General features: G+C 37.1%; 1 protein-coding gene across 40 annotated transcripts in view; it reads left to right on the top strand.

The window, feature by feature from the left end:
- The window catches only part of PTPRD (protein tyrosine phosphatase receptor type D), a 1391241-nt gene that overhangs the window by 1334692 nt on the left and 31863 nt on the right, over positions 1 to 24686 (top strand). For all 40 annotated transcript variants that reach the window (XM_075446987.1, XM_075446992.1, XM_075447021.1 and 37 more), the window contains 2 exons: positions 11660 to 11779; positions 12954 to 13108. In XM_075446987.1, the coding sequence (XP_075303102.1) occupies positions 11660 to 11779; positions 12954 to 13108 (275 nt within the window). The remainder of the gene's footprint in view (positions 1 to 11659; positions 11780 to 12953; positions 13109 to 24686) is intronic.

The raw sequence follows: 24686 nt of genomic DNA, 5'->3' as shown, positions 1-24686 counted from the left end.
GATGTTACAGTGAATTCATTATTCATTTATTTGCCTAAAAGGAAGCTGCAGGAAAAGAGAAGCTCTTTCACTCATAACCTTTCACACTTTATTGGTTTTGTATGAAATGTCATCACCTGAATCTCACTTGACCTAAACCAGACTAGAGAGAGAAATTTAGTCCTATCGTTCAGCTACCATGCACATAATTTGTATCAAAAAGGATATACACACAGGCAGTGCATGAAACAGTGTTGGTAGCATATTTGTCACATACATGAGTTTAATCTAAATAAAATAAAAGAATGATATTGAAGGTTGCAAATTAGAGATTAAAAAAGCAGTTGTATGTTACCCTAAAGAAAGCTGTAAAGCACGTACAGCCTTGATGTGATACTTCTCTTCCCCACTCGTCTGTCTTCCTCTCCACCTCCATCAGTGCAGATTTGCTTTTTCTTTTTCTTTTTAGATCCTCTGAATGAATAGAATGTTTTGAGAACTCGTGTGCTGTAGTGAATGATGTGAATCAGATGGTGATAGAGAGTCTCACTGTATAGCAAAAGATAATCTTGCCTCGAACAGGAAACATTTAGTCCTGCTTCCTATTTTCGGATAGGATACTGTTGTGTATCATCCACTTGAAAGAGATTTCAATCCTTTCCTTCTTTGCTATGTAATGCCTCATTTTTAATACACTTACTATGTTGTTTTGGAACTGATAGAAAATACTTACCTCCCTCCTTAAACTCATTGGCAATATTTTCTATGTTGAGACCATAGTGCTTAGGATTAGCATCTTCTGTCAAAAACCACCAGTCAGGTAAAAGCTAGATGACAACATAAAGACCGTAGCAATTATTCAAATATGGGCCAGATTCTGAACTTCTATACTGATAAGGAAGACTTTAGTTTTCATACTGATACTATCAGCTTCATTCAAATTTGCTAATGACTAAGTGAATACAGGATGAAACTACATTTGTGGCATTCTGTTAGCCTGATCCACTCATTTCACTGTCAGGAACTGGATATCATCGTTAATATTATAAGCCAAGAATATATAAAAATATAAGCATAGAATAATCATCTTGATTTGTCAAAGTTTAACATCTTGAATCCTGAGTTTCCATTGTGAAGGGGGAATTAGAAACAAACCCAGTAGAAAAGTCATGTATCCTGTCTCAGGTTTTGTTCCCCAGTATTGAAACAGGTGGGACTATTTGCATGGGTCCTGTATCAGTTCCATAAGAACATCTAAGGATAGCTAAAAGTCCATGGACTTAGCTTTTCTCAACTGGACGCTAATACTCAAGAGAGTCAGGAGAGCTAGCACTGTCCCAAGAAAAGCCAGGGGGACTTTTTGTGAGGTTGCTGTCATTCTAAATAGCTACTTCTGTTGTTACAAATGTCATGCAACAGGTCTGAATCTCCCCAAATCAGAACACTCAGAGTCTTTAAATTCATTTTGTATAGATTTATAGACTATCCCATATGTTAGAAAAATAGAGATTGTGTGACAGTAGAAATATCAACTAGATGAACGTGTGTGTCTTGAAGGTGGAAATCAGAGTAAAATAATTTTGGGGTTTTGTTTTGTTTTATGTGTTTGGTTTTGTTTTGTTCATTTTTTTCTTTTTGAGTGGCACATATTAAATCAGGGAAGCTTTTTTCAGATTCAGGTAGTATAAAAAAACAAACACATTTACATAAGCATGGTGGAAAGTGTAATTGTAACTTGGGACTCTTTAGTAAGAATAACTTTGAAACAAACTTCTGGCCACCAAAGATTTCTTGCTATAGGCATGGAAAACAGAAAGGTGGGTCTGGGAAGAACCCTAAATTCTTCTACTCCAAATGCACAAATTGCTAACTTTTTTAGTGAATCTTCATTTGTTGATGGCAGAGTAAGCACTGATGTCTAATGTAGCTGACCTCATAGCTAAGAAAAAGCAATAGTACATGCAAAACTATAAATAATAGGCAAAGAAAACTAAGAATGTTATTTCCTTGTCTGTATGAAATGCCTAGAGATCCTTCAGACAAATACAGGCTGTGAAGCAGTTTTATGTGATTGTGGTTGAGATAGTTTTCCATGTGTTTTGCAGGGCTTCAGCAGCAAATTTCAGATCTTTTGTGCTAAGTATTTTGTGACAGCTAATATTGGAGCTATTACCTGTCAAAATACTGGATTGAAAATAAGTGACAGTAAGACATCTTCACTAATATGAGTAGAAAAGTCATTAATAAGTGCAGTTAATGATTTAATACATGTTATATCAATATGCTTTCAAGTGCACCTGTACTGTACTGTATTTAGATAAAATGTAATTGATTCATGCATAAAAACTGCACTGATTCTTTGTACTGGGCAGCACAGATATGTAAAAAACGTTTTTTTTACAGTTGTGAAATATGTATTTAAACATAGGAAAATATAAATAAAAATTTTAGCTACATTTTGCAGCAATAAGAAAAATATTCATGTCTTTGTCTGGTAAGAGGTAAGTTAACATCTCTTCCAGCAGACATATTAGCAGATAGGGCATGTGGTACAGATGGCATTCTTTCATACTGAATTGTATTGTTTTACTAAAGAAGAATTAAATGTGTGGTTTTGTCATTGTTCACTCTCTAATTTTAATGGCAAACCAATAACTTTGGTATCAATAATGTACTGTCAGAATTTTATTTCACTTCTTTAGAGCTCTCAGCATGCTAAGATATGAGTCAGAAGAAGAATAAATGAGAGAGCTGGCAAAAAAAAAAGTCCAAAATCAAATAGACCATGTGTTCACCAGATGGTCATAGGTGCTTAAGTCATGTAAGAACCTAATCCTAGATATGTACTAATACAGACTGCACTCACCAATAAAGGTTAAAGTTTCTTTTTCTAGGCACATTACATGTGGAAGTGCTGTGCAGAGGTGCCTCAGATAAAACTTGAGACTATTATGTCACTCAGCAAAATAGCTGTGAAATGCCATACTATAAGCAGGGTTAATACTGTGTGAATAGAAATGCTGTAATGCCACTACATAGGCTGAAAGTAGTTTTGGCATGTCATGTTTGCCAGTGACACCAAGCTGTATAGTGCAGATGCCGTTCAGAGGGACCTTGACAGGCTTGAGAGGTGGGCCCTTGCAAACTTCGTAAAGTTCAACAAGGCCAAGTGCAAAGTTCTGTGCATGGGTCAGGGCAACCCCAAGCACACATAAAGGCTGGGCAGAGAATGGATGGAGAGCAGCCCTGCCAAAGAGGACCTGGGGGGTGTTGATTGACAATGAGATCAATGTGACTCAGCAATATGCGCTCACAGCCCAGAAGACCAACCATATCCTGGGCTTCATCAAGAGAAGTGTGGCAAACAGGTTGAAGGAGGTGATTCTGCCCCTCTACTCAGCTCTGGTGAGACCCCACCTGGACTCCTGGATCCAGCTCTGGGGCCCACAACATAACAATGATATGCATCTCTTGGAGGAGGTCCAGAGGAGGGCCACAAAAATGGTCAGAGGGCTAGAACACCTCTCCTGTGAGGAAAGGCAGAGAGAGTTGGGGCTGTTTAGCCTGGAGAAGAGAAGGCTATGGAGAGACCTTAGCGCAGCCTTCCAGTACCTGAAGAGGCCTACAAGAAAGCTTGAGAGCGACTTTTTATGAGGGCGTGCAGTGACAAGACAAGGGGTAATGGCTTTAAACTGAAAGAGGGTAGATTTAGAATAGATATAAGGAAGGAATTCTCTGCCATGATGGTGGTTATGCACTGGCACAGGTTTTCCAGAGAAATTGTGGATGCCCCCTCCCTGGAAGTGTCAAGGACATGTTGGATGGGGCTTTGAGCAGCCTGGTCTAGTGGGAGGTGTCCCTGCCCATGGCAGGGAGGTTGGAACCGGGTAATCGTTAAGATCCCTTCCAACCCAATGTTCTGTGATTCTATGAATCTATGTCTGGTTATACAGGTTTGGAGTGGAGGACACACAGAATGAATACCCTGTGTGAAAAGATGTTGGTGAATTACAGAGAATGTAGGAGAGAAGAATAATGATCAAAGGTTGGAGAAATGATGCATGGGCAAAGTCAGAAAGAATTGGATTTGTTTTATATATAAGAGAGTGAAGGAAAACATAATAGTCTTCCAGTGTGTGAAAGGCTGTTAAAAATTTCATGGCAACCAACCATTTTCCATGCCTGTGGGGTTCTAGGAGGAAGAAATAAATTTTGCAGCAAAGATGATTTATGTTAAACTGTTAAAGAACTTCAAAAATACAATGTCATGAATGGAGCAAACTCCATAGGATATTTTGTCCAGTTTCTTCCACTGTAAGCTTTCAAGAGCTGTTTACACTAGACTCTTGCCTGAAATGATATGGCAATACCTGGTACTGCCCCAAATATTTTTCAAGGCAACCGTCCAGTTTTTTGTGTTATCGTTCTGTGTCCATAAATGAAGTGGTTTCTCTTAGCTGTTAGGGTAGAATAGTAGTTTTCTCAAAAATACCGTTTCCCTGAGGCAAGTGTATAGCAAGTGGTTTAGTCATAACTATATTCCAGCTCTGTAATTTGACTTTATTTGCTTAGTTCATTTGCTTTGTGCTTGAGGTAAGACATACATTACTACGTCATATGATTCTTCTCTTAATACAGACAGAGGGACTATGCCACGTGTAGAGAATGGCTATTGACATTTTGAGTTAGAAGCTTTCCTTGCAAAATTAAAATTTTATATATTGTTTTCAAAATGCAATGATTAGTTCGTGTTTGGTTTAGCGCTGCAACCTATTAATTCAGTGCAGGAAGTTCTTTCAAGGAATTTCAGGCTTGAAAAGGTCAGTGAACGAATTTAGCATCGTCTAGGGAAACGATCCTGCATTTCCCTATTTAGGATATAATGGTGAAAGACTCAAGACCAGTTCTCATTTATGGTGAGAAATACATCTTAAAATTTAAGTTCTTCAGACAGGTTTCTCTGAAAGAAAATATTATGGTTTACAGTTTGCATCATTTACAGAGCTTCTCCTGTTTTCTAAAGAAGTTCATGGATACAACTGGCTCCTGAATGGCGCATGTTGGTAGTAGAAGTTTTTTCTAGGTGATCTTTCTGGTTAATAACACAGAAAATGTATGAGATACATTTGTAAGATGAATAATTTTACCCAGGTATTAAACTAGAAGTAGAAAGCTCACCATGACTTGAAATTCCATTCAAAAATCAAAATCCAAACTGAAACCTCTTAAGGTCCTCGAAATGTTCTCCAGTGTACTTTTTCTCATATTCGTGCTGTTTTATCCGTTAACTTCTGGCTTTCAGGTGAACCACAAACGTAATAGAATTTTGTTGCTCTGATGTTTCACTCTTTGGATTATTTTGTTTCACCAATTGCTTACATAATATTCATATCAGCTAAAAGAGATAGCTCTCTTATATGAGCAATAGAAAATAGAAAATCTTCATTAGAGCACTTGAATAGTAAGCTGAATTTTTCAATATGTTCTTCATACTGTAATGTAATATCTTGTTCAGTGAAAGGATTATTCAGGCTGCACAGTGATCAGCCTTGAGTACAGTAAGAGGATGATGCAAAAAGTAGTCAGCCCATTCACTTTTCCCCTTGGTTCCATTCATACAAACCTTTTAAAGACCTTTTTGGAAAATGTTGCTGTACTTAACTGCTTGACAGAGTCATCCTTCAAAATGAATTCAGTAAGACCCCGCTTTCCATGCTGTTAGGAATAGTTCAAAAAGGGCATCTCACACTGATGCCAGCAATATAGTTTTGAACTGTTCTTGGCTTGTATAGATGAAGATGAAAGATGAGATAGAGAACACATTTCAGAGATGCCCAAGATTCTTTTTAATATCTGTTTCCTTTTGTTTTAATAACCATACCACACTCTGTCATAAAGATCAGAATGGAAACAGCTTGGGGGTTATCTTTTTAATTATCAATTCTCTTTCAGTATTAACTCTGGCCTACTAATCATATCTCAGAAGTTTTAAAAGTAAGGATGTAATGAAGGTTGATTTGCAGACTTACTAGAGGACTAAAGCTTGTTATGAATTGATTAGCCTAAAGTTCATTTATGTTGTCTCCAAATCCTGTTTGGATCTTCTTTTTCAAGGCTATTGTAATTAAGACCTTAGACAGAATTCTGCTGCACTGCAGAAGTGATCATTTTCTACCTAGTTTTTAAACTCTGAATACTTGGTTCAGATGAGCTTCAACAATCAAACAATCAGAATCATAGAATCATTTATGCTGGAAAAGACCCTTAAGATCATCAAGTCCAACCGTTAACCTAACACTCCCAAGTCCACTACTAAGCCATGTCCCTAAGCACCATGTCTACACATCTTTTAAATACCTCCAGGGATGGTGACTCAGCCACTTTCCTGGGCAGCCTGTTCCAATGCTTGACTACCCTTCCGGTGAAGAAATTTTTCCTAATATCCAATCTTAACCTCACTTGGGTGCAACTTGAAGCTGTTTCCTCTTGTCGTATCACTTGTTACTTGAAAGAAGAGACAAACACCCACCTCGCTGCAGCCTCCTTTCAGGTAGTTGTAGAGAGCGATAAGGTCTCCCTTCAGCCTCCTTTTCTCCAAACTAAACACAACATCTTTGCCTTTACATACTCACAGATGTTTATCTTCCATAAATCATTACTAGAGACCACTGCATACAAACCTTCTTTTTTCTGTAGTGAAAAATGGATTCAAAGAACCAAAATTTCCAGAAGTGATTAATTGTTTGGAGAATACATTTGGTGAGACACAGAAGATTCTGTCTACCTGGGGCTGGGTGCTCCATTCTTTCAGAATTTGGAATCCTATTAAATTCAGTGCCTTTCTGAAAGCAAATATAAAACCTTAAACTGTTGTATTTTCAGCCGTATTTCTGAATAGGAGTGTGTATTTTTAATCTTTCATGTAGAGTTAGACCAAAGTGAATGAGTGACATTTGACCAAATCTTGTTCAAATAAGGCCTAAATATGTGTTTCTGTGTTCTGATTTTTTTTTAAATCTTTGCATTACAATCTCATGTACTAGTGTCAGTACTTATGATCTTTAGACTCAAGTCAGTCTAATCTTTAGATGGCAAGGCATTGTTTCAAAAAGGAAAATGACTTCAGAGTAACAACTGCTTGGATACAGAACATTAGCTGGAATGTCTGAGGCCCTAAAAACCTGATCGGTTTTAAGGTAGTTTCTAGCACCAATAACTGGCACTACCCTTTTTATTGCATAATTATTGTTATTATTCAACATCATTTTAGAGATACTTTATTTTTCAAGAAAGACCATCTGAACATGTCATTAGAAAGTTTTGTCTGTAAAAGACAATTATTATTAAGAAAACCAGAGCAAGAAGTTTATTACATACTGCTGTTGTTTCCTGTTCCAGATTCAGCATAATTCCTATGTGCATCTGCCTATTACTAGTTTGCAGTCTCTTTCCTGATCTGCATTTTGTCCTTATAATCTCAGATGGCCTGTAACAGATGGCTCATGTGTTCAGAATCACCTGAAGGGGCTTTTAAGCCTGAATGATAGAACTTTGTGCTGGAAAATTATTTCTCTACCCCTGAATGTCAGGAATCATTGTATTCATATGTTCATATCGAAATACACTTCCTTCAGCTCTGTCGGTGCATGGCAGTGCCTTCTCTAGTGTCTGTGACTTATCGAAGTGTGAATATCCACAAATATTCTTATGAACTCTGTAGCTACTTAAACCCCTCAAGTCTGAAATGGTCTCAAGCTTCTCATTTTTAATGGAAAAGAAAGCATTTACATTTTCTTGTAGCTTTGCTTTCAGTGAATGCTCATACTTCCATGAAGAGCAAGCATTCGCATGGTCTGATTGGTGGAAATACAGAGAAAGAAAACATGCGTATGTTTGAGGGGCAGATTAAGAGAATGTGCCTATCATTGATTCTGTCTTCTAACTATGTCTACTACAACGGTTCTTAAAAGATTTCGCAGTATATTTAGTGGTCTTTTGAGAGCTTCTGTGATCTCAAATGTAGTGATTTTCACAGCATGCAACCTATGATCATGAGACAGTGAAAGCAGTAGCAAGAGCTATGCTTGTCATTACTTGTAGTCGTATTTCTCTTTAAAAAATACTCTTTGAAATCACCAGTGAGTTCTTTTGCGCTCATGTGTCTGTTATGTTCATCTTACCATCTTCAGTGACGGGTAAGAAAACATTAGAGAATTATGCATGAAAGCTGTTTTCTGTTACCATGTACAGTTAGTGAAACAGAAAAGCTCTCATTTGGGTGCGGATGAATATAGTCTGCAGGGTAAAAGATCAACCCTTGGAACTAGGAGTTGGATGGATGAGAGGAAGGTGAGGACTATGAAGTTCACCAAAGGTATAATATGAAATAACTCTGAAAATAAATAAACGTTGTGATTGTATTTCTGAAGGAGGACTCATGTTACCATCACCATACCTTACCACATTGAAGTTATGTGTTTTCCAGGCAAGGTACACAAGTGAGGAAGAAATTGCCCATACTATAGGGAAATTAAACGCAGACCAAAGAGAAAAACATTTGGCAAATAATTTCATCATTGGCTTGTTGACTTTCAGTGTTAAGTTTTGGATGACTCAAAGGGTTTGAGAATTTTTGTTCTGAAAAAAAATTAATATGTAACCTCTGAAAAATAAACTTACTGTAAGTGCTGAAGGCTGGGGTTTCAACATAGGATAAAACATTTAACAAGAACTCTGTCTCAGAAAGTAGTGTCTTAACAACTGACTTACATTGTTTGATTCTCTGCTGCTGGTGAAGTCCGATAGAAAACATTGTTCTGATCTCTCACAGAGATAAATTGTATTCTAAATTGTTAGGAGTATTGGGAATGTAAGGTATATGATCACAGAGCAAAAGAGTGTAGGAGGCAGGTAAGGGCACATATCTGAAGAAGACCTCTTGTTCTGAGAAAAATCAAAAGGCCAAAGGAATAAAAGTTGTAATTCCATCAGCTTAAGCATCGTGTGCTTTTCCAGAAGGTCAAATCCACATCAATCCAAAATCAAGTTCTTTCTAAAAATCTGATACTTACTTTCATCAGTTTCTATTTTCAAATAATATATACACTGGTCTACAAATTATATTTATTTTTGAACAGTTAGTGTCTGCTTCCAACAGCAGTCATCTGCATCCGCTAGCTCTCAAAGAAAGTATTTTAGAAAAATTATAAAATTACTGGAGTTTGTGTTAGATAAACTAATAAATGAAAAAAAAACTGAAATCTGCACCTAAAAGACCAGACACATTTATTTTCTCCAAGCCTATCTGAGAAGGATTAATTTCTACAGGCTTCTACATCCGAGTATATGCTTAATGTTAGATTACTATACAAAATAAAAACAAACCAAGTATTTTCTATTGTTCACAAAGATGCTGGTAACCTACTACGTTCTGACTTTCCATTTACTTTTTGTGTTCAGCATTAATTTCTCTCATTGTTTTTATAAAGTGTTTCTAATGAGAAAGCTGGTGAATTTTTCAGTTATGTTTTCTGGAAGCTGGCACTGCTTCTACAAGCATGCAATTTATATGTGGGAACTGCAGGGTAAAGAGAAAAACTACATGTTCAAGCATGCAAAGGCATAGCCAGACATTTATTTCTTGTATACTTTTTATTAAAAGTGCATAAAGTGTTGTACCATTTTTATTCATTTTTAAAAAAAATCATTCAAATCATACAGGTTCAGACAGAGATTTGTACTAAACCTGTAACGGCTAAGCTTACAAACAACTATTATGTATCAACATTTGCCATGAAAAAATGTATGTCCTTTTATGGGAAGGAATAAATAATAAATAATAAATGACAACTTGTCTAAAATGTATCTAACCAGTATCGACACAAGTTACACTGCGTCTATATCAATGATATGGTGAAACTAGATTTACTGTAATTATACTGAAATAACTCAGTTGAAAGTATACCTTTCTGTCTGATTTGCAGAGCACAGTGGCTTCTAGTATTAGGAATCTTGAAAATAAATCACCGATATTCATGAAGTATCTGCAATACTTTCAGTAAATGGCACAAGGGGGTAATTAATTAATTCCTCTTAAGAAGAGTAATTTATATACTATTAATCCCATTTTTAAGACTGTAGTGTCAATAAACATTTTTAGTTGCTTTGTACCAATTCTTTACCTATAAACTAAGCTATCAATTCCTGTAAAATATTGTTTCAAGTTTTTTTGCCTCTTATGAATGTTCACCACCTGCTTCAGTGGTCAGATTTTTTTCTCCTCTTATCTAGATTACTTGTTCTCAGACTGTGATTTGTGAGCCATTAGTGATCTGTGACCTGTGAGCCTCAAAATAAAATGACCTGCAAGGAAAAGCTGTTCAGGACTGAGGAGTCTGAAAGCATACTGTCTTGTGCAATAAGTATTGTGCACAGTGAGGAAACTGGAGAACACATGAATTTAAAAGATGCATTTCTCAGTTTTCCATTTTAAGGGAATCCTCGGTTTTTCTTTTGGATTGACGTGAATATTCACATTTTTATCAGAAATACTGTGCAATATTCTGCTTTGGTTGTTTCTTACAGTTCATCTGTTCTCCCTGAATTTGGTATGAGTCTGACTTTGAATAATGAAGACATTTATTAAACAAATGCAATGTATTATTACTGGACTCAAAGTACACTTCTGTGCTGTATGCAAGACTGATAAGAATGTATTGTTATAAACAGAATGGAGACTGACTGTCTCAGTTTCACCTATCAGTCACTGAAAGCAAAATATTTTCAAGTGTTTAACCCACATACTACTTTATATCATGTTTTCTGATGGGTTTAGGGGTTCACCATTTCTTTTTTTTTGTAATAGCTTGCATCATAAATACCGTTTTTAACTGAAACAAATTATTGAGCCTCAGCAATGATGATAAACATACGGTTTTCTTATGTGTCATCTTATACAGAATTATTTCACCTCATTAATATTCTGAACTATGGTGTTTTGAAATGGAGATTTCTCCGAATGAAATGTCCTGTATCTTTTAAAATTTGATGGATGAACACTCTCTATCAAACCATGTTTTTTAAATGCTTAAGAACAGAATTTCATTATATGCTTCATAACACTGATCTGAGAAGAATCTGAAGCACAGATCTGTGGTCTTTCATTTATCTGTGTGCTAAAATTATTTCTTGAAAAATATTAGTTTTTACTGAAATATCTGTATACAAACTAAATATTAACATCCAAGCAACAGTTTATATGTTAGAGGACTAATGTGAAATAGGTGAAATGTGGCAAATAATCAAAGAATTGTATGTCTGCCTTTACTGGATGAATACTGTTGCTAAATTCTGGACTGTGAAAGGTGAGATACAGAACATATAGGTCATATTTTTAGCTGCTATAAATTGTTTTTTCTTTAGCGCATCTGTACTTTTTAGTATGTCTTAACTATTTGCCCCACTAAATTTACAAATACCCATTATGGAAGAAGACATTGTAAGAGCTACTACCCGAAGAGCAGTTCTTGTGGATGATAAAATAAATTTTTTGGTTTGGCTCCCTAGCAATTGTTGGACATTCTAACTCCACATACTTTAAAAATCTACAGTGATACATACTCAGATATGTAATCAATGACAGTTTTAAATGTATTAAATAATTACATATTTATCACTGCAGGTGAAGTGTGACCAATACTGGCCAAGCAGAGGCACAGAAACTTACGGACTAATCCAAGTGACCCTTTTAGACACTGTCGAACTGGCAACATACTGTGTTCGTACATTTGCACTTTACAAGGTATATATACTCATAGATACTTACAATACACTTTAAAATAGAAATATAGGCAATTTATCCTTTCCCTTCCCTTCCCTTCCTTTCGCCTTTCTAGTACTTTTCCCTTTCCTTTCCTTTCCTTTCCTTTCCTTTCCTTTCCTTTCCTTTCCTTTCCTTTCCTTTCCTTTCCTTTCCTTTCCTTTCCTTTCCTTTCCTTTCCTTTCCTTTCCTTTCCTTTCCTTTCCTTTCCTTTCCTTTCCTTTCCTTTCCTTTCCTTTCCTTTCCTTTCCTTTCCTTTCCTTTCCTTTCCTTTCCTTTCCTTCCCTTCCCTTCCCTTCCCTCCCCTCCCCTCCCCTCCCCTCCCCTCCCCTCCCCTCCCCTCCCCTCCCCTCCCCTCCCCTCCTCTCCTCTCCTTTCTTTCCTTTCCTCCCTCCCTCCCTTCCTTCCTTCCTTCCTTCCTTCCTTCCTTCCTTCCTTCCTTCCTTCCTTCCTTCCTTCCTTCCTTCCTTCCTTCCTTCCTTCCTTCCTTCCTTCCTTCCTTCCTTCCTTCTTTCCTTCCTTCCTTCCTTCCTCCCTTCCTCCCTTCCTCCCTTCCTTCCTTCCCTCCTCCCTTCCCTCCTTCCTTCCCTCCTTCCTTCCTTCCTTCCTTCCTTCCTTCCTTCCTTCCTTCCTTCCTTCCTTCCTTCCTCCCTCCCTTCCTGTCTCTCCCTCCTGCTGCCCTGCCCTTCTTCTTTCTTTACTTCCTGGTATCCCTGTCTGCCTTTCTCTCTTATTTCCTCACTCCCTTTCTTCCCTTTCCCTCCATATGCTTTCCTTCTTTGGTTCCTTCTAGCAGCACTGAACAATGAAACTTCTTCTACAGACAGAGTGTTTTTGTCTTACAGGATGGAGTTTTGTAAGTTAATACAGAGTTCTCGCTATGAAAAACTATTTAGCTGAAAGAAGTACTCACTGGAGCTCTGGCACTTGTTGTGATACATTAATGTGCAGTATAGTTAAAACTCTTGCATTGTTTAAATCCTGCAGTTTAGAATGTAAGAGACATTTCCCTCCATAGAGTGAGTTCCATTTGTCTCTGGCCTCAAATCTGATTTCATTACACTTCACTGGTATACATGCTGTGCAGTTGTTTCACTGAAATGTGCCAATATCATATCAAGTGACAGTTTTGTCATGAAGTTTTTTAATTTCATAGAATGGTTCAAGTGAGAAAAGGGAAGTGAGGCAATTCCAGTTCACTGCTTGGCCTGATCATGGTGTCCCAGAACACCCAACACCATTCTTAGCTTTCCTGCGACGAGTCAAGACCTGCAACCCACCTGATGCTGGACCTATGGTTGTACATTGCAGGTAAGCACAGAATTTCTTTCAAAGCATCTTATGTCAAGATTACTGCTTTCTGTTTTGTTGCAGACAAAAACATCGTCTGCTTTCAAAGAGACTTTTGAGTCTGCTGAAGAAAAAGGTGGTTGCATTGCAAATTAGGGACCCAAGTATGGCACTGCCAACTTGGATCAGCCAGAATTATTTTCTTTGGTCTGTGCAAGAGGAATTAATTTTAGAATATCTGAAGGTCTGCATGGAGAATGTCTGAAGGGAGGATACAAATGTATCTATGGCATTCAGAAGGTGACATAAAAGAGAAAGAGGATAGTGTTGATTTAAGAACTTGAATACTGAAGAAAGTATGTGTTCAGCAATGAAACAGCTTTTGAAATTATTACTTAGAATGTGTGCGAAAGTAAAGACCATGAAAATTAAGAAAGATAAATGACAATTTTTATTAAAAATAGATACAAACCTTAATCTGTATTCAAGGTTAAACCCTCAGTTTAGGACTGTGAGGAGCTGGAATCACAAAGGTGGTACATGGGAAACAGACTGACCTTACTTCCAGGGAAATGATTGCTCCATGCTGTTTGCAAGGTAACAAATCTCTTTAGTCATTGTAAGGTATGAAATAATAAATTCTCAAGAGAAAAACATCAGCTCCTCTTAAAGTTCTGGGAGTAAGGCAAATGAAGAGAAAGAAATGAGGATTCTTTGGAAATCTTTGACAAGAACAGGTTTTTCAGAAAACGTTGAAATCACACTGCTAAGAACATCGTCAGAACATATGTGCCAATTGTGATAGAAGTAAGCTGTACAATGAGTCCCCCTCATTCCAGGGCTGTGGTGTTATGGCTGTTATAGCTTACATAGCTTACTCTGCTGCCCCTTTCAAAGCGGGTTCTTAGGATCACTGATTTTTTTTGAACTTTGTTTTGGGATACCTTCAGGTAATAAGGCTGAGAGCTACTACCCGCTCACTGAAGCTACAAATGCTTACTGTATTTGAAAACCAGTCTTGCTTCTGTCATCGAAAAACTGAGGTGTAGGAATTATAAGGACTACAGCATACCACTCCCTCTAGTTCTGACTTCTTACGTATTGGTAAGCCAGCCATGGAAGCTGGTTATTTAAACATTTTTAAAGTGATGAAAAGAGGCTCTTGTAAATAAGACAGGAAAATAAGATCAACAGGAAAACAAAATAAGCAGGACTTCAATACTGAAAGGCACAGACTGTTTAGAAAAGATCAGAATGTAGAATAAACATAAATAATAATACAAATATTTATACAGTTTGCTGAGTATTTCCTGAATGCAGCCAAATCTTTTTGTACCTGTATTTACAGGATCTTAGAACATTTTGAGTATTCCCTAGAATTATAAATTGCCTTAGGTATAAATTCATCAGCTTGATCCATATATAGCATACCTCCAAAGATGCTCAGCAGTGTAGATGTTATGCTCTAAATCAAAACCAAAATTAATAGAAGAAATTAATCCTCCCATTCTGGAGGAATGTAATTCCTGATTGTAACTGGGATAGAGTAAATTTCCCTCTCAGTAGCTGCTGTGTTTTGGATTTAGTACCAGAAGAATGCTGATAACACTGATGTTTTCAGTTGTTGCTAAGAAATCAAGGACTTTTTCCAGTTTCTCATATTCAGCTGATGAGCAGATGTGCAGGACCCAGGAGGGAGCACAGCCAGGCAGCCAGTCCAGGCTGGCCAGTGGAAGTACTCCATACCATGGATATCGGGCTAATTTTAGGAATAGGGGTTGGCTGGGGTGCAGGAGTCTTTCTTCTCTCATTTCCATGACTTTGAATACTCTCTTGTGTGGGAGTTCGAACTTTTCTGGAGTTTGGTCTTTTTTGGGATTTCTTTGAAATCTGCTACTTCCAGGTTGTGTAATCGCTGCTTGGGGACTGGCTGTAAATCATTCATCAAAGAATTCTATTGTATATAGTTTGTTCTGCATATTCATTGTTATGATTATTATTATTAGCATCATTAGTAGTGGTATTAGTATTAGTATTTATTTCGTCGTCTTGTTAAACTGTCTTTATCTCAACCCATGAGTTTTACTTTTTGTCCATTTCTTGTCCCCATCCCACTGTGGGGGGAAGGGGAGGGGTGAGCGAGCAACTGTCTGGTGCTGAGTTGCCAGCTGCCAGGTTAAACCATGACAGAAGGCTGTTAAATTAGTATAATTATCTAAGTTGTGTCAATGCAAAAATAGACGAATGAAACTAGTTGTTCAGAGTCATAGCAGCAAGTCACTGGAAACGATGAAATCAAATACAAAGCTTATTATCGCTCAGTAGTATTGATGAACTGCAAGGTCATTATTTTCTCTTTGTCATTGGTTATGTGTGCAAATTTCAGTAACAGTAATGGTCAGGTTAGGTAGTATGATTTGATGCCTGTTGACAGACTTTTTTTCCCCAATTTCCTATTAATTTATTTATCAGTACTCTACAATATGCATATCCTGGTAGTAAATTTGTTGAAGCTCTTTGCCATTTGTATAGCTTCTTGAGACATGAAGTTTTTAGGCATTTCTTACAACCTATCTTCTACTTCCACATAGTCTATTATTTTAACAAGCTTTTTAAATCCCACTTCCAACAATTTGTCTGTGAGCAGAAGAACTAATGAAACAATATTTCTTCCAAATTTACAAATTTATGTCTCTGAATATAAAAATTTTATGTGGCTGGGCAAGTAGCAGCAAGTGTTGTGGACAGTCCAAAGTTTATAAATGTACTCATTAACTCATCAGTATTAATGCGCTGACTATCTGACTGATAGACCAACAAGAATAAGTTACTAAAGTCTTTCTTACAGTAGTGATGTTAATGTGGGTGTCCCTTTTCAGGCATATTGTAGCAACATTATATTTTGAAATTTGTATTGCATTATCATTTTGAATTTGACATTATTAAACTGATAAAAAAAAATCAGAAGGGGAACAATGAGAGAGCATCAGCACAATTTATTTTAGGCTAAAAGATACGCCTTTTATTCAGCAGCATGAAAAATTTTCACATGTAGTTTGAAATTAAAGTACTGGGTGTGCCTGAATATTTCATTTGAAGCTCAAAAAAATTTCCATTTTGTATTGAAACAGAAAAAGGAAGCAAGTTTGGCATATTATCTGTTTTGTCTTAGAATCTACTTTCAGATTTTCCTTTCCTCCCTTCTCTGCTACTCACTTTCTAAATTTCTCCATTCCACTCTTTCCTTTGCTTCTCATCCTCAGTCACTTCACTTTTTTAAATTTTTTTTCTTTCCAGTGTCTGGACTGCGCTTTATTCCATGGACTCCTCTAATTATGTTCTCTTTCTGTCCTTCAGTTCCACTGTTTTCTCAAACTCTTTACACTGTGTTTTACCATATTGCTGAACCATTTCAATATGAAAGATGTTCCTACGTGTCTTACTATTATCTCTGAAGAAAGATCGCCGTTCTAATGGTATCATTCTCCTGACAATTTTTGTCATGCATCAGCTTTCACTGCCTTCTAGTATTCACTGTTTTCCACTGTGAAGTTTTATCTATTCTTGACAGACTTCCTGGTTTTCATTTCTTCCTTTGCTGGCCCCTAGTCTGCCTCTGCAGCCTTTTAGAAAAGGTATCTTTTCATTGTTCTGAATCTTATCTGTCACTGTCTCCCATTTTGTGTTCAGGACTCCCTAAGTCCCTTTTCATTAAAGCTCATGTACTATCATCATTCAGGTATTAGAAGTATTTCAAACTTTCTCCACTAGAGCAAAACAACATAATACAAGACCATATTTTGTATCCTTTGCCTATGTTAGTCAGTGCTTTTCCAAGATATCACACTGAAGGGATAATCTGAGTTTACTCCCCAGTGGGAACATGGGATTCGTGATGGGGAGTGTAAGACATCTGAGACAGCACGGATACCTTCTTTTATGTTTCTTCCAGTACCTAACAAACTGTCAGAGCTCAGAGGAATTCCATAATGACATGTTATAGAAGTATAAATACAAGAGGGTTCAGCTTTCAAAATATGTGGTAAAAAGAAAGAGTAGGTATGAAGAAACCATGGAAGCTTTTTTCTGCAAAGCTTTTAACCCACAGAAAACTGAAAATAAAAGCTAGCAGGCAACTAGGTACAGAGAGAAGCTATTTGTAATATTTCTGTGAATTTTACTCAGAGTTTCTTAGTGTTCAAAAGCTGAGTTCCTTTTCACTTTTGATGCAGGCCAACACCCAGTAAAAGCAACCAGAGCCTGCCTGGGTGAGGAATAAATGAAAGAGCCAGCTATCTGCATTTTGATCCTTGGAGAGTAACCCCCTATTTATTCTGTAGTTATAAGTAGGCATTGTAAGTGAAAAGTTTAGCCCAAGCTTCTCCTGACTGCATTCTCCACGTCTCTCTTAATATTGACCACCAGTTGTCTTTCAGTCCACTTCATGTTAAGAGATTAAGAGGTTTTTCCACTTTGCTTGGTGGTTTTGGGATATGGCTATATATCATACAGAGAATCAAGGTAGCTGGAGATCTGGTTCACAGCTGTGCTAGACCAGTTTGTATCAAAGCCTCAGTAGCTGATAAGCTAGTTTAATATTCTGTTCCTAGGAAGTGGCTATTCAGTGTATAAAGAATTTATTTAATAACTTACAGTGTACTTAGTGGGAAGAAGTCTAAGGTGAAAAGAAGTGACAACTGATGAACCCACCCTGTAAACATTTGAATGCATTCTATTCGCATAGCAGGGATCAGAAAAAAAATGCATAGTCTTAACTAGTGAAATTAACTGTTGATATAAGCATTACTGTTCAAAAATACTTGACTTTATAAGACGTTCTAATAAATGCGTGTCAAACAAATGCAAGTGGAAGTCTTTATAACGAAGTTTTTGTGATGAAAGCAAAGAAAAATAAAGAATTATATGATCAAAATTTCTGATAATATTAGTGATTATTTGTTACTAATGTCCATGCAACAGACATTTTGCATTGCATTTATGTATCTATTTTTCATAATAAGCAGCTTGGTTGTCTGTGCAGTATTGAATTTTAATTTAATATAGAAGTCAAAAACATGTTGAGAAATGTCATATGTACATTCTACCAGTCAAAGCTCTTACTTGTGCTGAAAAGTTGGCAGGTTTTTAAGCTGAAAATTTGAGTAAAATAGAATTAAAGCTACATTATTTTTCAGGCGAAAACATAGATCATTGCCAAAAGGATTACGAAACACCAAAGATAACATCAAGGCCTAGTCTAAATGCAGATGTTTTTATTTATGTAATCAGATATTCTGGTAGGACTAACTATACAAAAAAGGTGTAGTGGTAATAATACACGCGCTTAATGCCATTGCACTCTTTTTCCAGGAAAAATCTGTACTTTTCTGTCTATATCCAGGAAAGATAGTTTAGCAAATCCCAAATCAAGGTAAAGTTAAATTTAGAAATATATTTGTTATAAAGTCCCATGTCCCATGACCCTTGCTTGAGTTACATTCTCCCAGAGACAACGCTATCATTATTTTCAGTGTGAGACTTGATAGAGGAAAGCAGCTAAATCAAAGGTAAAGCTGAATGAAAACAAAAAAAAAATACAAAAGAAATTTAACAATTTTCTAATTAAATTAGAAATTTCATTTAAAAATTTCTTTTAAGAATTTAAAAGCATTTAGATTCTGCTTGTAGATACTTTTCATAATGTGTGTTCAAATCTTGGCTTATTTAGAATAACTAGTCTGAAGATTTTTTTATGGTGGTTCAGATACTTAATGCAGGTAGATACTTTTTCATTTATAGACTGTTATATTTTAAGACTGTATCCTTTCAGTCCCTTTACACAGAAGTTGAGTAATATCGAAATCCAGCTGTTGGCTGCATGACTTGCCCTAATTTGTAGAGCTGATATAGAAAAAAGGGTTTCTTTAATGAAAAAAAGGAGACTTAAACCCTAGGATTCTGCTTTGGTGAGGCTGTAATGTGTGGTCTAGTGATAGTGGGGAAAGCACACGTTTGCGTTTGAAGTTGGATTAGTACAGGCAAACAGGTGCTAATCAGATCACACTAAAATAGCACCGGAGGGTGTTTGGAGCTTTATGCTACTATGTTTTCAAAACATCACAGAAACTTTAGTAGTTGGTTCGGTAACACTACATAAAAGCTTAACATGTAAGTGCATTCCCATATGTTTGAATCTCTCTTTTTAATACCAGCACCAAGGGGCATATCTTAAAGACACTTTGTGAAATTTTGGCAGGTACTGTTAATGCTGCTATTGCAAACGGAAAAACTTGGATGTCTGGAAGAACGTGACTACTTTAAGTAAATCTGTGTCTGAGTAGACTAACATAACCAGTTAGCACAATGAAAAGAAGTTAATTTTCAAAAATTAACAGAATGCAATGTGATCTTGTATTTTTTAAAATAGAATACTTACCTGCTTTTTGTTCAGTGTTTCAGAATAAAAAATAATGTATATCTAAGGCAGTGATTTTCCAGAGGATTGTTTTACTTCACCTCTATACCTTTTGAACCTCTACCACTTTTGCCACATGGCTTGGAAGTGCTCATTTCCTAATCCTGGCAATGAGTATGTTGCAGATGACTGCCTATCCTTTTTCATGGTGGGGAGGAAATATCTCCAAAGTACATATTCAGAAATCTTTCAAAGGAGATTAAAAAGTACTAAAAGCTCCTCAGCCCTTCCCTCTCCCTACCCTGAGAACAACTGAAGGTCTTTCCTGACTTACATGGACACTGGAAAGCTCTGGAGAGGAAAAGATAGTAAAGGCATTTTAGTATGACAAGTATGTTAATATCACAAATATTCTAAACTTTCTCTTATCCACATGTCTTTATCCAGCACCTATTGGGTTGCTACTATGTATTAGACTGTGCTTGATATAATCCATGTACAAAAACACTGTAACTCTATTTCCCCTCCAGCTGTTAGCTGTAGGTCACCATATATCTCATTAAGACCACTTTTTTCTCAAAGTCTTCATTAACAAATGAAAAGCAAAGGGAGAGGGATAAAGCTGTTGTTAGATTCTCTTCTTAAAGCAATGCATAGCTGGTGACTCTGATTAGGATGTTTAGTTCCTCTTAATATGAAAATACAGTAGAGTAGACATCCCTGTTTTTCATTGTATTCCATTTGTACTGATAGTCTCAATTACTCTGACCATGCAGTCAGAGTAACTAGCTGGGAGTCATTTCATTTCTACACATCCCTTTCTCCTGGGGGGTTATTTAATATACCAAGGCTTGCAGAGATTGATACCTTGGGAGCTTCATCTCTGTTTAAGGAACTGGAACTGATTTCTCTTAATATAGAAAACTTTGGTTAGTTTTTCTGTCTTCATTTAGTTGTGGCAGTTGCAGGATCTACTGGACATGAGAAAGAGTCTAGAAGTAAGGATGACTGGCAGAAACAAAGACTGATGTCACACCAGCACACTGATGGAGGGGTCAGTGGTACAGCAAGACAGTACTTAATAATTACTTGTGTAGTGAAGGGCGTCACAGAGGGATAGGAGTTGGGACTTGCCTTCATATTCTCACCATAAAAGCATGCCAGGTTGTGAAAATTTAGATTCCAAAAGATTTGCAGTTGAAGACTCTGATTGTTTTATGCTGAACACACAGAGTTTTCACCCAATTCCTATGCTATGCTCATGCAATTATACAGACAAAAAGAAGAGTCTCCATCTGTATGCTGATAGAGCCAGTGATGGGTCGGTAATGCTGGAAATTTTTTCTCTGTTTCAAATTTAAGTGTCATTAGTTAGGATCATCTTTATTGCAAAGATGCCAGTTACCTTACCCAGCCGATCACTCTTTAGCTTAAGGGCAGTCTGGGTCTTACTAACTAGGTCTCTTCACTTGTTTCCTTAAATTTAGGTGCTGACATATGAAAACCTGGAAGTATGAACATGACAAGGATTACCATACGGTAATTAATGTGACAATGTGCAGGGTCCTTAAAGATTGACTAGGGCACCTTGACAGGGTGCTTAAAGGTTGGCTAGGGTACCTTGATGTTTTTAGTTTGAGTAGGAAAATACTATGCCACATTATCTAGAAATCCTCCATAAGGTGTGAAATAACGGCAAACTAATGCTGACCCACTTTCAAGTTTCATGTTAAGTTAGAAACCAGTTCTGCACAGCAAAGTAGCCTTTCCTAAAACCTGAACTGAGGCTGCTCTATGTACAGGATGTGCTTCCATGGTTTATGCACACAAAAACTCGGTAAGTATCACTGGAATCACTATTAACATTCAAAAGCATACAAATAACAAATAGTAGCAGTATTTCTTCATGCAGGTTCAAACAGTGGAAAAGACCTATGTCGCGTTAAAGGGGGGGTAAGGGGAGTCTGATATTCAACTAGCCTGCCAGAGCCCTTCCAAGGATTTTCACTGAAACAGTTTCGCAAAGTTGAAACAATAGGTAATTTATTCAAGTGACAGTTATCACAGATTCGGAATTGCCGTTGATAAATTCACTGTCTACAAAAGTTGAGCTCAAAGTAATAGTTTAGCGCTTTAGTTAACAATGTGTTCCCGGGGATACGTCTGACAAAATCAGAGGCGTGACTCTTACCAAAAAGGCGTCCTTTTTTGGGGGGGGAAGAGAGGTTCAGGCCCGTCGACCCGTCCGTCAGGTGAAGTTCTCGCTTGGCTCCTCCTCCCAAAGAGAGTTTTCAAGTGCCAATTTTTATATGTTTGGAAATCTTTTTGCGAGGTGGGACTAAGTCAATTATTGTGTATCGATTGGCTCTTGGCATGGAATGTCGTGTCGTCAGAAGCGGGACTCAGCAGTGTGACACGCCTTCGGAGCGGGCATCTTGGTATGTGCATTCGGGGGCCATCTGTGCTTTGTCCAAAGCAATCTCTGAAGCAATCTCTGGCTGCGCAGCCTCCGCGGCGCCCCACAGATCACTGAGTTTACAGTGATGGGCTATCCCCCCTCACTTTTGTCTGATAAGATAAGCACCAGTTATTTACTTCTTTTGTTAGCTCTTTGGCTCTTGACACCTCAGTCCGTTTGTCTTTTGTCTTGCATTCGACAAGTCCAACAAGGCCATCGATTACAACCTACTTGTGGTCTTTTTGATTAAATCAGTTCTATGTGTATAAAGCCATCTTTGGTTGGCACTTAGCCTGTGGTTCAGGGGATTATACCCCCACTGCTGTGACTCAGGACTGGATTATCTTTTGAAATCCTAAAAAGCTGCTATGACTGTATAGGGCAAGATTTTGTTTCTGATAGAGTTAGAAATCCAAAAAGGAACATAGTGAGTGGTATTGCTAGATAGAATTAGTGATCTGTCTAGGCCAGTATCCTGTCTCTGACAATGGCAAATGTCAGAACTTTCAGGGGAGAGTAAAAAATTCCAGTGTCAACAATATTTCAGTAAAGTTTGCTCCCCAGCAGCAAGCAGTTAGTGACTAGTTTAGCCCTACTTCATGAGGATATCAGTTCTTTTCATCTGTTATTCCTTTAGTTACCTAAAGAAGCTGGTGGATACTATACTGTTTATGTTCATGATTGTACACACATTTCAAAGAACAAAACTAAACAGTCTTGTATTTGACTTTTTTCCTTGTCTAAGAATATTCTCTGACAAGTAGTTTCACACATCGTGTTAGAAAATATCTTTTTACTGTTGCTTTAAACATGTCTCTTCATTTCACTGAACGTCTTTGTATAAAGGGAGAAAAAAGAATATTCTTTAATGCTGTTTCATGTTTTATGTGTCTACAACTTTCCCTTGTGTTCATCCAGCATAACAAGCTAGGACAGCAAAATATCCTAACCTGCTTCAATACTTGTCATATGGAGGGAAATGCCAGGGAATCCTCACATCCCTAGTCTTTTTGCTGACTGTCTCTGCTCCCTTGTTTGTGATGTACCCTTTTTCTATAGCCTTTGTAACAGTGACTATTCCCTAGGTTTTTTTTGTTGGGTTTTTTTTTTAAGAAGAGGTAAGGCAGAAAAAATAGTTCCAGAATTATGCCACATTTTCTTGCTAAGTTGTCCAGTGGGGGTACTGAGGCCTGACTTGGATTCAGCCAAGAAATGGTTTTGGATGAGCAGGTCTCCTGGAGACTGATGACTTTTCACTCAGTGAATTAACCTGCCCCTTATTAAAATGTAATAATTTTCTGTAAGATTTTTTTAAGAGAAGCAATGCCTTTTCCATGTGTTATCTCAAATTACAAATATGTTGGTGCTGATAATTATTTCCATATATATATTATCATGTCCTACAAGGCCTGTAATTTCCTTTGACCTAAGCTGTAGTTTGATACATTATTTGATCAGCGCTCTTAGTGAGTCATTTTATCCATATGTATTTAGTTAATTGGTTATTTTTCTCCCCGCCCATGTTTATATATAATATACTCTATAAAGGAAAAGGAAATCTGACTGCTTGCAGCTGAGTCTAGTAAAAGAGCAATTAGGTTCTATCAGAGCCAGCAGCTGTCCGTAATGAATTCTGAATTAAAATTATGAGTGAAGAAAAGAATCTAGCCATCTGCAGGAAATGTGAAAATATTTTTATAACCCAATGGCTGAATTCTGGAAAGGGATATCTCTGAGATTTCCCAGCTGTACCTACAGTAAATTCCAGAACATCCATGGACACACAGTATACTAGAACACATTGCATCAACTTGGCTACCCAGCATGTTTGGCTAACTTCGAACAGGCTGTATTTTTATCTAAAGTAATCAGCATGAAAGCCTCTTTAAATTATCTCCCTATGTCTCTAGAAGTAACATGCAGCTTTAAAAATAGTCCTGTTATCTTTTTGTGGAGGCTTTCCAATCAGTATTCTGCCCTGAATATTAATCTTTCTTCGTTTTTCATACTTTTATAGACTTACTTCAGGGTCTCATCACTTATTTTCAGATTTTGTCAACAACTGCTGTTCCAAGTGAATCCTGCATTGTGGTGCCTATTTTTTTTTTGTCACTTGAATTTTAAAAACAGTTTCTAGTTGTTTAAAGCTTATCATAATACTATTGAAGCTCATTTTAGAGCTACTTTTAGTCATCTGCACCAAACCCCCATGATTTTCATTATAAATTTTCCGTAGTATTTGCTCACAAAGTTCGAAATCCTGCAAAAAAAGAGATAAATTAGTGTCCGACCTCTAAATGACAAATTGTGGTTAAGGAATGTGAAATGCTTACTGGTATTAACCTCTCACAACCTGATTTTCTACTATGTTACAGAGTATTCCTGCTGGCATAAAGACTACTGAGGTTAAGGGAAAGAAACATCAGAAGTAGTACCAGTAACCAAGCTCTTCAGCTGTCAGTGGAGTATTGTCAGAGATATTGAAAAGGGTGTTTTTTCTTTTCACCTCTTGGGCTAAGAAAACAGAGGCCTAGCAAGAGCCTTGGTATGAGCTCATCAGAGAAGCCTCATAGTCTTCTCTGTTTTCTGCTGTGTAACATCTCAATGCATTATTACTGTATTGCAGCTGTTCCAGTTTAAACCAAATATAACGTGGCAAGATCACATTTGTCTCATTCTCTGAAAGTATCCTCTAGATACACAAGTTCTCCATGGAAAAGGAAGAG

The sequence above is a fragment of the Opisthocomus hoazin genome, chromosome Z, assembly GCF_030867145.1.
Source record: "Opisthocomus hoazin isolate bOpiHoa1 chromosome Z, bOpiHoa1.hap1, whole genome shotgun sequence".
Taxonomy (NCBI): Eukaryota; Metazoa; Chordata; class Aves; order Opisthocomiformes; family Opisthocomidae; genus Opisthocomus; species Opisthocomus hoazin.
This window is presented reverse-complemented; position numbering and strand designations above follow the sequence as displayed.